We start from the raw sequence: 12,500 nt of genomic DNA, 5'->3' as shown, positions 1-12,500 counted from the left end.
CATTTCTAAAACTCGTTTATCTTTTTATAATCCTTTCTTTGTTTTTTTCCCCTCTTTCGCAGTTTGCGGACCGAGCGGGCGAGAGCAACAGCATGGTATAACGGACGCCGTGCCATTCTTTCTCCTTATTTATGACGGATTTCCTAAAAACAAACTGTTTATGCTCGTGTTCTAAAAGCCATGCCGATTCTTTTCCCTTTTAAACGGGGGGTGTGAGTGAGTGAGTGAGTGAGTGAGTGAGTGAGTGAGTGAGTGAGTGAGTGAGTGAGTGTGTGTGTGAGTGTGTGTGTGAGTGAGGGAGATTTATTTTCCCCCCCGTAGCCAATCCGTGTGTGTGGGAACTGAAACAGACCAGCATGTGGAGTTATTTATGTACATACTATAAGGTCTATTATCGCTGTATTCAAAAAAAAAAAAAAGAAAGAAAGGAAAGTACCGGATCTCCCCCTGTCCTCGGTGTCGGTGGAGGGAGCGAGCGGTGCCGCGCGGGACGAGGAAGAACGGACGGGAGGTGTGTCCTGTTACACCGACGGCTCGGGTCTGCTTCAGGTCCGAGTCGGACGCCACGGCGACGCTAACGTCTCTAACGTGGGCTGTTAATGATCAGTACTTTCTTTTTTTAAAGGTTTATTTTTTATCAGAATATTGAGATACTGTAATATTGAGTAACACGTGCTTACACTTTGTAAATACAGTTTAAAAAAGAAAACAAACAAACAAACAAACAAAACACCACCACAAAGCTGATGTTTGTCCTTTCATTCAAACACAGATTTAATAACCCTTTACTGCATGGAAACTGTTTTTTAATAATACCAAGCCACTCTTTTCCTACGGAAGCGAAAAAAGGTTTAATTTTTTACATAAAAAAATAAATAAATAAATAAAAATTGCCATGTCACATGACCATTTTTCTATTTTCGAGAAACGCGTTGAACGCTCCGTGAGAGAAGTTCACGTTTATTTTATGTCAGTTCAACAAGTTTCTGTATTTCCAGCGTTGTGTTAAACGGTGAAGTCTCGCCGTTGCCATGCGGCAACAAGACGCGGTAACGGGACCGTCGTACGTGCGGTCAGGAATTGAAACAGGCGTACACGGCAAAAAAAACAAAAAAAAAAAAACAAAGACGCCCGGCTTCTCTCGTGGCGTCATTCGCTATGTTTACTGTTGGAATTTCAGACGTTTCGCAGTTGCAGCTTATTTTCTAAAAATAGAAAGAGTGAGAACGAATGAATACTAAGATGCTTCACCTAAAACACGCCCGGATGTCGTTTTTGGACGTATTCCGAGTGCGTAAATCCAGCCGCGTATCTTTTTTTACGTCTTTAAATCCTTTCTAAAAGATAGAACTCTTACATGTTTACTAGGTGACTAAACAACTCTGCAGGTTATAATCTGGGAAGTGCAGTCATGGGAGTAATCTCATGGGTTTTGTAATAAAAATCCATAAACATTTTTTGACGCAAATGTGATAATTCATGCAGTAGAGGGTTAATTAATTAATCAATCAGTTACTTAATGACACACCTCACAGTGCATAGTTTTATTTATATATACATATACACAGCACAAAAAAACAACAACAACAAAAACCCAGGAAGTCAGCTGCAGTGTTTCTTTTTTTTTTTTTTTTTTTTCTTCACTTATTTAAAAAGTTTCATTTTTTTATTTTTTATTTTACTTGACATATATCTCTCATATATATTCTTTCTCATATTTCCTTTTGTCATTTATTTTAAACATGTTTAAGGTGTTAACCCTTTTTGGGTTTTTTTTTTTCTTTAAAAAAAAAATACTGCTATTGTTTATTGGTAGAAGTAACAATTCTGTTCATTTTCTTTTAAACTTTTTTTTTTTATTATTATTATTATTATTTATTTTATTTTATTTTTTTACAAATTTTCTTTAAGGTTTAAGGCTTTTTATGTGTATTTTACAGGTGTCCATGATCTTGAAGGGCTCTGTATACTGTCGTTATTTCTGTGTCGTGGCGTAAGTATTTGAATTCTCTGTAAGAATCCGGACCGTTCTATTTTTATTATTTTATTTTATTTATTTATTTTTTAAACGTTTTTTTTTTTTTTTTTTTTAAATCGCACCATTTAGGACGGATCAGGTTTTTATTTTAACGAGCGACGATAAATGATCTTCATTAAACGAGACACTATTTGATGAGTTTTAGAAGGTGCTCTTTAACGAGCCTTTAATATTCGTTAGGAAGACTTGAGAAGCGTTACAAACTTTCATCACCGTAAAAATATTTACTACCAAAATTCTGAGAATTTTGAATTCCATCAGGGTACAGTCAGGGTAACTTTTTTTATTGTTTTTTTAAAATTTTTTTAAACCTTTTATGATTTATTAAAAGTAAATATTCTCATAATGCATGACGGTGATTAAAAATATCCCACACTTTGAAGCGACATTAAAAGGATGATTGATTGATTGATTTATTTCAATTGGGAAGAATACGCCACAAGCTCGAGTCCTGCCGTGGAGGAGTCCGTACACCGGAGGTCAGGCTCAACATTCTGGATTAGTCGGAAGAACGACGACGAGACCGAGGATAAGTTTGAGCGCGATGCTTCCACCACCACGCTTCACAGTACAGACGGCGTTCTCGTGGTGTTGGGTTTTTACACCAAATGTAAAGCTTTGTGCCGAGGACTAAATATTCAATTCAGTCGAAAAACCATTCCTCAGAGAAAGAAAAACAAAGTACAGTCAGCTCTCCATATTCACCGGGGGTAGGGGCGCAGGACCCTGAAAATCTCTACGCCCCATATTTAACAAGCTTAGCGGTTAGCACGTTCGCCTCACACTTCCAGGGTCGGGGCTTCGATTCCCACCGTGGCCCTGTGTGTGTGTGTGTGTGTGGAGTTTGCATGTTCTCCCCGTGCTGCCCTCCGGGTACTCCGGTTTCCTCCCCCAGTCCAAACACATGCATGGTAGTCTGATTGGCGTGTCTAAAGTGTCCGTAGTGTATGAATGTGTGTCTGAGTGTGTATGGATTGGCACCCTGTCCAGGGTGTACCCCGCCTTGTGCCTCATGCTCCCTGGGACAGTCTCCAGGTTCCCCGTGACCCTGAAGAGGATAAGCGGTATAGACGATGTATGGATGTACTACAGCAGATTCCGTAATGTCAGGCAACCTGTACGAAGCGTATCTAATCATTCACCGTTTTCACACTGTAAAATGGAGACACAGGTTTTTCCCCCTCATTTATAATCCATCATTCTAGGTTTGAAATAAAATCTACGTGAGAAAGGGGAGATTGATAAAGTGAGCAAGGGCGGTTATTAACATGATTGATGTTGGCTAAAAAAGGTAAGAGGAAGTGGTGTAGCGTCGTTAATCACCTCGGGTCACAGAGACGCTCAATACACTGTCCAGAGGAGAACGTCATCAATCCCGGCCGAGTGGGGAAACCCTTTCATCATACGGCCATTCAGAAGAAAAGTGTGTGAGACAGACAGAGAGAGAGAGAGAGACGCTTCACCGATCACGTCGTAAACACATTCATATCTCTACAGACGTGTCACTAATTCATCTGCTTTGTAAAAGCCTCGTATAATATAAATCCCTTCTAATATATAATATGAGCTTACTTCTCGAGATAAACAGATCTAACATTCATACAGTGCGATAAATATCGAAAAATATCAACCGTGTATATTTACATGGCATTTCTAAAAAATCTTATTGCATCATCATCATCATCAATATTCATCATCATCATCAGAGGATCCGGAATCTGTCTTTTATGAAATCTATCGTCTACTGAAGTGTCTGCATTACAATAAATATTTCGAAAACATCAGACGGATATAAAAGTTTCAGGATATTTCGCGTTCCGTCATCGCCGTGAGCTGAGCGTCAGAGACGCTATGTCATAAGCTGTTTATAAATATATCAGCTATTCAGAACATCAGGCGTTATAAACCTTGCTCTATTTATTTATTTATTTATTAATAATTTTTTAAAAGGCATTATAATTTTTGGTTTGTAAGGCATCGAATTCACCGCACGCGGTGTTTGTAACAGTATATCAATACCGCGCGCTTGGTTTCCTTGGTAACGGTGTTGCGATACCGTACGTCGTGAGCGGTCGTGTTGATAATGCGTAATAAATATCGTGTGTAATACGTTATGAATGCTTCTATAACGTGATCTGGATGTGTTCATAGTTCATATGAGCGCTTATAGCCATCTCGTACGAGGTGTTAACAGATAAACCGTCTAAACGGTCTGTTTGTCACCTTCAGAACGAGCTTATCACGTCACCAGCGAGTGCTGTTTAATAACGCATTCATCGACGTGTGACGTCCACTGTTAATGTAGCAGACGAATGATGTTTCACTAGATTATATTTCTGTAAGTGTTCTAAACGGCGTGTCGCCACCGAGTTATTTAGTAAGCACTTTAGAAATGTGCGATGTACACGGCGTTAACGTGATGTGTTTGAGAATTCTGATAGAATTATGTGACGTCATAATGAATAGTTTATTACATCGTCTCTGAGGGTCAGGTATCAGAAAATGTTCTTTTTAAATGGAACTGTAAACTGTACCGCAGGGGTGTGTGTGTGTGTGTGTGTGTGTGTGTGTGTGTGTTTGTTTATTTGTTTGTTTGTTTGTTTGTTTATTTATTGCTAAAAGTGTACAAGCCCTTCCCACGTGTTAATCAATGTTTCTTGACCTATCGTCATAGATGCTGCTCATTAACCACAGCGGTGTGTGTGTGTGTGTGTGTGTGTGTGTGTGTGTGTGTGTGTGTGTGTGTGTGTGTGTGTGTGAGACTTCCTCCACCCTCCATGCTCTTATTATAAATAGGAGTGAATTTTTAGGAGCGACTTTATCCACACTCCTCTCTCTCTCTCTCTCTCCAACACACTGAGGAGCTCCCGGCAGAGACATGAAGGTAAGAGACTCACCTGTGTGTGTGTGTGTGTGTGTGTGTGTGTGTGTGTGTGTGTGTGTGTGTGTGTGTGTGTGTGTGTGTGTGTGTTGCCTAGCATAGACAGAGGAACTCTACTTTCTACTGTCTTATTATTAGTAGTAGTATTTAGTAAAACATCCTATTAATGAACTATTATAAAATTATTTATTTTTCATTCTTATCTTTTTCTTGCACGTGATAGTTTTTATTTATTTAATTTCGCACCTTTAAATATATCTAATTTATTAGTATGAGCCCTATTTAGTACACAGTTGGTTGATTGGGTAATTTCTGTTTGATGAGATTTATTTTTGTAATCTTTTCTTTATCTTTGCACATGATTACAGATAGAATCCTTTTATTATTATTATTATTATTATTATTATTATTATTATTATTATTATTATTATTATTATTATTATTATTAGTCCTATTTAATCGAGAATCCTGTTATTTATTATTGAATTAGATCTTTATATTGTAGGTGAATACCGAGGGAATCCTCCATTTATTTATTTGTTTGTTTGTTTGTTTGTATATTTGTATGTAATTCAGAGGAAATTAGATCTTTTGTTTCTTTGTCATGTAAAAAATAAAAAGTCACAGCTTTTAACCGTTCTAATGATGTCATGATTATCGGTAGTCGTATCATTTAATAAATACTTGTAATTATTTAGTCATTATTTTGTCACGTTATGGGATCTTATCTTTCGTCTTTGCGCACGATTACAGACAGAGTCCTAGAGTCCTGTCCTTTATTGACTTATTTGTTTGTTTATTGTTTGTGAATTATAAATGTGCATTTAAAAAAAAAAAATTACATTCATTAATGAGAAATAAATGTAGTTATGAGAGTGATTCAGAGAGTAAAAAAAACTCATTCATTTAAACAAATAATTATAAAAAAAAAACCTAACCTGTGTGTGTGTGTGTGTGTGTGTGTGTGTGTGTGTGTGTGTGTGTGTGTGTGTGTGTCAGAGTGTGAAGATGTTCGCAGCTTATGCGCTGGTGTTCCTCTTGCTGTCCTCACTTGTCTCTCAGGCGTGCAGTGCTCCGAAGGTAACACACACACACACACACACACACACACACACACACACACACACAAATCTTAACGTTATCGTTTCAAATCCCTTGCACTGAAATGAACATGATATTTTCTATAAATCTTTATTTCATTTCAGGGCAGGTTCCAGCGGCGTAACTGGACTCCTCAGGCCATGCTGTACCTCAAAGGCACACGTATGTACAACTTCTGATCCGTTTCCTCAGATCAATCAGCAGACTTGCGCTCTGGACTCTTTAACGTCTCGGTGAACGTCTTGTTCTTTGCAGAGGGACGGCGCTTCGTGTCGGTGGACAGAAACGAGGGAGACGTCTTCGACACGCTCCACTTAGGTACGGGTCGTCATTCTGATCCTCGACACGTTTTCTGACAGTATTCATAAACCCTGGCTTTATCGTAATTATTATGATTATTTTGCTGTTCTCAGAAACGCAGAATGAAAACACGGAGAATCTGAGCGTCTCCAAGGCGGCCACCGTCCTCCTCAACTTCCTCCAGCAAGCCAAAGACGAAGGTCGTCGTCTCTGTTATTTTCTATAGTCTAATAAGCTCGTCAGGCACGCGATGATAAAACCCAACACTTTATTTGTTTGTTTGTTTGTTTATTTGTTTATTTATTTCCCATTTCAGGAATGGATAACGGATTATTCTTGCAAGACGCCCCGGTTTGGAAAAGAGACTACTTCTGAGAAAGGTCCTGCGTTATATGAACTGAACTGTACAGTTTTATTCATTTCTGTTCTCGCTGTATTTCCGTCTTGTTTGAGGTAAACTCGTGTTTAATGGATATTTCATGTACGACGCACAGATTTTGAACTTCCTGTGTGTTTGTGGTGTTTAATAAAACTGGATTCGCATCCACAGCATCCGTCGGGCTCCGTCATGTTTAAGGCGAGGTTTGTTTTCCTTGTGAAAATAACGTGACAGCCTTTCACTGTGGATTTTTCAACGCCGCTGCCGCAAAGCGGATGACGAGATCGATCGCGAAGCGTTTCAGGAAAAGCAAGTGATTTCGGATTGTAGTCTTGTTTACCGCATGGAGACACAGACATGTTTTAATGGGGAAATTGTAAAACATCCTCCTTTAATACAAAAAAAAAAAGGGGGGGGCACAAACTTTTGCACTCAACTTATTGTGGTCGTGGTGTCCACAATCAGAAATGCCATTTCTTCGTGACATCAACATGCTTCATACTTCCGGAATGTTGAGCTTAACAAGTGGGTGGGGCAAGGTGTGAAAGTGGGCGGGGTTTTGTGTGGTATGGGCGTGGCATCTCTAATTCCCGTATTCTCCCGGTTGCTTCTTCTTACCCTTCGGTACGGCTCCTAGACTGAAGGGCGACTTGATGTTCACTCTGTCCCTCTCGGCCTCCTCTTCTTCATCGTAGGGCTCGGCGTCGTCTTCGTCCTCGTCCTCGTCCTCGGCGTCGCTGTGATGCGGGGTGGAGTGGAGGGAGGCCGAGGGAGAGGGCGGGACCGACGGGGGACGGGGATAACGGAATCCTTGAGTCTGGGAAGACATTCACAAACCACAGATGTGTCATCATCACACGATGATCTCACAATTTCTCATGTACAGTACATTACAGACAAAATGTCTGCTTTTTCCAACTCCGAGAACACTGATACGTTCCTTCATAGCCAAATGTTACACAACCAGTTCATTTAAAGCCCCCATTCCCACCCATATTCCCGAGGCTCCGCCCCCCCAAGATATACAATGGCCCGTATAGTAAATCCAAACACAAACAAGTATTCCAGACCGGGAGTCAGTTTTCCGATCAGGTTTTCCTCAGCCGCTTGATACACTTCTGATCTAAAACGTTTTTTATTTTCATTTGATCATGTTCTCTATATTTGCACAAGTCACCTATTGCACCTTTAAAAAAAAATCGACTACCGCACCTTTAAATATTCATCCGCCGCAGTGCCTTCAGCTATAGATAAAGTGTATTGGAAATAAAAAGAGTGAATTAGGACAATTCATTTATATGAACGTACACCTTTAGTAAAAAAAAAAACAAAAAAAAAAAGGTTTAGAGCGTCTTTTAAACCTTCAGGTTCTGTGTAGAGCCCAACAACACAGGCTTTCCCTTTCAGAGATGGATCCAAGTACGAACCCCTTTAAAAAAACAACAATCCAACTCCCGTGATCATCGTTCCAGCACTCCGACGAAGTTATTCCGGTTATTTATTTATTTATTTCTTTTTCAGCTAGTGTCTCGTACACTAAAAACATTCGATCTAGAACCTGAAAGGTTTCCATTTTTTTTTTGTTTTGTTTCAAGCGGAACCTTCAAATGTCCAGTGTAGAACCCGATCAGAAAGGGTTCCAAGTAGACGAGCCGTAAATCCCAGATGTAAATTTTAAGTTGTTAAGCGTAGAACGTCTGTAGGAAGAGTCAAATTTAAATAGTTCTATCCTTTAAATAGTTTAAAGGATCTTATCTTTAAAATAAAAAATTTTTTTAAAAACACGTGACAGAGAAGGTTCTTTAGCGAGACGACGTAGAACTTTTGTTCTGTAAGGAACGTTTTGGGCCATGATCCTTATATAAATCCTTACACACAGAGGATCACATCCGTAGTGACGTTCTTCATCATCAGATAACAGGTTCTTTAGAAAACAAAGCTGTTCTGTCACCTTTATTTTAGGAAGTTCCGGATCTGTGACTATTCAAAGTACAGTTATACCCAAAAGTTTGCACACCCCTTGCAGAATCTGCTGAATCTTAACACTGTTAACAAAATAAGACGGATCATAAAAATCCCATGTTGTTGTTTGTTTAGTCCCGTCTTGAATAGACTATCTCACATAAGAGATGTTTACGTTATAGTCCACAAGACAAGATTATAGCTGAATTTACACAAATGAACCAGTTGAAAAGTTTACGCACCCTTGATTATTAATCCCGTGTGTCGTTACCTGGGTGATCCACGACATGATGCGTTTGTTTTGTGAGAGTCGTTCACGAGTCCCTTGTTCGTCCTGAGAAGTTAAACCGCCCGCTGTTCTTCAGAATAAATCCTCCAGGCCCTGCACATTCTTTACTTTTCCAGCATCTTCTGCACATCTGAGCTCTTTCCAGTAGCGGCTATATGATGTTGAGATCCATCTTTTCACACGGAGGACGACTGAGGGACTCGTACACGACTGTTACACGAGGTGCAAACGCTCACTGATGCTCAAGAAGGCAACACGATGCGTTAAGAGCCGGGGGGGTGTAAACTTTTGAACAGGTGTAAATTGTTAGTATTCTGTCTTCTGGGAGACATGTAACTATTTTATTTAGCGTCTGAAGTGCGGGAGTAAATGGAGAAAAAAAAAAAGATCTTTAAACAAAATAATAACAATTTACAACGATCATCTTGTTCAAAAGTTTACACGCCCCTGGCTCTTAATGTATCGTGTCACCTTTTTGAGCATCAGTGAACGTTTGCACCTTTCGTAATGGTCGTGTACGAGATGCTGGAAAAGTAAAGAATGTGCAGGACCTGGAGGATTTTTCTGAAGCACAGTGGGCGGTTTAACTGCTCAGGACGAACAAGGGACTCGTGAACATGATCCGGCTTACTTTGCAGATTCTGCAAGGGGTGTGCAAACTTTTGGCACAACTATACCCATTAAGAGCCCATGAAGTATGCTTTATTGTTTAGTCTAATAAAATCAGTTTCGATCAAACGCATATAATACTGTGTACACGCTCAGAAAAGTGGCTCCTCGAGGGTTCTCAGCATCCTACAGAAGTTCTAGCAAACTTTACAGATAGTATCTTAGGGTTCTTGGGTTTCTCTGTCATACAGAGTAACGCTTCAACAAAGTGTTTTCCGATCAGAAAGGGTTCCAGGTAGAACCACATCAAGAAGCAATAATAAAAAAAAAATCCTATTTAAGGATCTCTTTACCTGGATATCTCTTCACCAGTACATCGTTACCTGAACCAGCACACACTTACCTCACCTACAGGAGCGTTATGGATAGTTCAGTCAGGACTGAGGTAGAAAATACTTTCAAAGAAGAGCCTGATGCCACTCTGATATTAGAAATGTTTAAATGATGTACAGGAAACAGAGATGTGATTGTGTGAGGGATGTGGATGTGGATGTGCAGCTCACCGGTGGAGGTGCGAGCGTGTCCAGTTTATATAGCTCGGGAAAAGCTCTGCTGAGGGCCAGGTGCCTGGCGTGCATGTAGAACTGAAACACAGACACACAGAGAACTGTTTCGGTTCAAATAAATACACTGGCATCTCCAGAGGTTAATGTAGAAGAAACTTCAGGTCCGTGACCCTGAAAAAAAATCTCAAAACAAAACATAGCATCACGAAATCGCGATTTTATATGAAACGTCTGCAAAAAATGGCTACAATTAAATTTATACACAAAACTGAACTAATGGACTGACTGACATAATGAAATAAAGAAAGAAACAACGCTATTTAATGAATTATAATTGAATAATTCTTAGTCAGTAATTCATAAATAATAAAAATTATATAGTAGTAATAGTGTAAGAGTATCCAGTGCCCTCCACTGATATTAGCACCCTTGGTAAATATGAGCAAAGAAATGGCTGTGAAAAATTGTCTTTACTGTTTAATGTTTTGATCTTTTGTTTAAAAAAATGCACAAAAATTCTCTGCTCTCGTTCATATCAAACAATTACAAACACAACGCAGGTTTATCCAAAATAATATATATTTGTTAAATGGCACCCCTATGAATTCATATGAGAAAAATATATTTGAAGTTTATTCTCATTGATAGTTTACATTTTTTTTTAATACACCTGGGTGACTAGGAACAGGAAATTGTTCAACCATGACTTTCTGTTTCACAGGGGTATAAATATGAGGTAACAAATTCGCCAAAATTCCCTTAGTCATTCATAACAATGGGTAAGAGCGAGGAATATAGCTGTGATGTGCGGCAAAAGGTTGTTGAGCTTCACACAATGGGGCGTGTCTATAAGAAAATAGCACAAGCATTGAAAACGCCCATTTCACCATCAGGGCGATGATTAAGACGTTCCAGTCGACTGGAAATGTTATGAATCGACCTGGAATTGGACGTGTGTCTGTATCGTCTCAACGCACTGTGAAGAGGACGGTTCGAGTGGATAAAACATCTCCAGGGATCACAGCTGGAGAACTGCATTTTAGTTGCGTCTTGGGGTCAGAAAGTCTCCAAAACTACAATCTGAAGTCACCGACATCACCACAAGCTGTTTGGAAGGGTTTCAAGAAAAAAGCCTCTACTCTCATCCAAAAACAAACTCGAGCGTCTTCAGTGTGCCGACACTACTGGAACTTCAAATGGGATCGGGTTCTACGGTCAGATGAAACCAGAATAGAGCTTTTTGGTAATAAACACAGAGGTGGTTTTGGAGCACACAGAGAGGTAGCCGTATGGGAAAGTCCCTCATGACCACGGTTAAATATGGAGGAGGATCTTTAATGTTTTGGGACTGTTTTTCTGACAGTAACGTTTGGAAATACAGAATTCGTAAAATAAATACGGTGCCTAAGATTTTTGCACAGTACTATGTGTATGTATATATATATATATATATATATATTTGAGTACATTATACAGCTAGAGGAACACGTCCTCTGTGTCTCCTCACCCGGCCGAGGTATCTCCAGTCCAGCAGGTCTGACAGGCGTTCTGTGCGGTTGCGCTGGATGATACGCTGCCGTCGTGACTGCTGGCAGAACGTGAACATGAACTGAGTGAGCTGATTACACGACTCGTCTGCCGAGCAGAAACGTCGGTCCACGATATAAATTCCTGTGTGGAGAAGAGGCACTGCGTTTTACTCTGACGCTGTAAAGCCGTAACTTCTACGACGTCTTCAGGACAGAAGAGTTTACACTTTCTCAGTAACGTGACGAGCTACGTTTATAAGAAATCTGCTATAACATAAGTGTTAACAGTATATACAGTATAACTCGTACTCACGGTAACTATAAATGGATAAAAAAAATTATGATGTAGTGTTTAATAAAAAGAAAAAAGTAAAATGGAAAATTGCCGCGGTATAAAATATATAACCCACTTTTTAGGTCACGCAATCAACTTCGGGGTGGTGACAGTGACTCGGCTTTATCGCCACACCATCGTTGATTATTTTCCTTTAACAGCGCAACGTGAAGTGTTTTGTCCCTTATATAATGTCCACTGAAACCAGTCCATAATGTAGGGTTAGGTGACTGACCGTAGGCAGCCGGGTCTGATATGTGCTCCTCCATGAAGCAGCCGAACCCGGAGAGGTTAGTCGTCACACTCGGGATGCCCATCACCGTGCACTCACCTGACGCAAACATTTAGCATTATTAGCAAACGATCGACATTCTGTGCTTCTGCTAATATGTTTAATAAACAGATCATTTCTACAAGACCGCACCTTTTCCATAAAACATCGTCAAATTCTTTCATCGTCAAGAAACCGTACTGGCCAGGACAGCTCGGTCCAACACGATCGAGTCTTTTTG

General features: G+C 39.8%; 3 protein-coding genes across 4 annotated transcripts in view; 2 read left to right on the top strand and 1 right to left on the bottom strand.

Annotated features, from left to right (window-relative positions):
- golt1ba (golgi transport 1Ba) overlaps positions 1 to 1,126 on the top strand; it is a 6,080-nt gene extending 4,954 nt beyond the window's left edge. Inside the window, exon 5 of the mRNA XM_017493955.3 lies at positions 63 to 1,126. Within this exon, the coding sequence (XP_017349444.1) occupies positions 63 to 101 (39 nt within the window). The 3' untranslated portion in view covers positions 102 to 1,126. The remainder of the gene's footprint in view (positions 1 to 62) is intronic.
- A 152-nt stretch (positions 1,127 to 1,278) lies between these two features.
- Positions 1,279 to 7,172, top strand: spx (spexin hormone). The gene is made up of 6 exons (XM_053688184.1): positions 1,279 to 4,922; positions 5,919 to 5,999; positions 6,125 to 6,182; positions 6,276 to 6,338; positions 6,434 to 6,520; positions 6,637 to 7,172. Exons 1-6 carry the CDS (start codon positions 4,917 to 4,919, stop codon positions 6,693 to 6,695), a joined length of 354 nt encoding a protein of 117 aa, XP_053544159.1. The 5' UTR covers positions 1,279 to 4,916; the 3' UTR covers positions 6,696 to 7,172.
- Positions 7,060 to 12,500, bottom strand: part of gys2 (glycogen synthase 2) — a 25,277-nt gene continuing 19,836 nt past the window's right edge. Inside the window, exons 13-16 of one of the 2 annotated variants that reach the window (XM_047162371.2) lie at positions 12,224 to 12,319; positions 11,633 to 11,796; positions 10,123 to 10,226; positions 7,060 to 7,516 (exon numbers count right to left, since the gene is read on the bottom strand). In XM_047162371.2, coding sequence (XP_047018327.1) covers positions 7,357 to 7,516; positions 10,123 to 10,226; positions 11,633 to 11,796; positions 12,224 to 12,319 — 524 coding nt within the window. In that variant the 3' untranslated portion in view covers positions 7,060 to 7,356. The remainder of the gene's footprint in view (positions 7,517 to 10,122; positions 10,227 to 11,632; positions 11,797 to 12,223; positions 12,320 to 12,500) is intronic. The other variant, XM_017493951.3, reaches the window with a different exon arrangement.

This window comes from Ictalurus punctatus, chromosome 19, assembly GCF_001660625.3.
Source record: "Ictalurus punctatus breed USDA103 chromosome 19, Coco_2.0, whole genome shotgun sequence".
In the NCBI taxonomy this organism is placed as follows: domain Eukaryota; kingdom Metazoa; phylum Chordata; class Actinopteri; order Siluriformes; family Ictaluridae; genus Ictalurus; species Ictalurus punctatus.
Note: the sequence above shows the minus strand (reverse complement) of the source record. Positions and strands in the feature narration are given on the sequence as shown.

Excerpts from the sequence above, each read along its gene's own strand:
- spx (XM_053688184.1), top strand. Across the intron at positions 6,183-6,275 it reads GCTGTACCTCAAAGGCACAC|AGGGACGGCGCTTCGTGTCG; the intron begins GTATGTACAACT and ends TGTTCTTTGCAG. Across the intron at positions 6,339-6,433 it reads CTTCGACACGCTCCACTTAG|AAACGCAGAATGAAAACACG; the intron begins GTACGGGTCGTC and ends TGCTGTTCTCAG.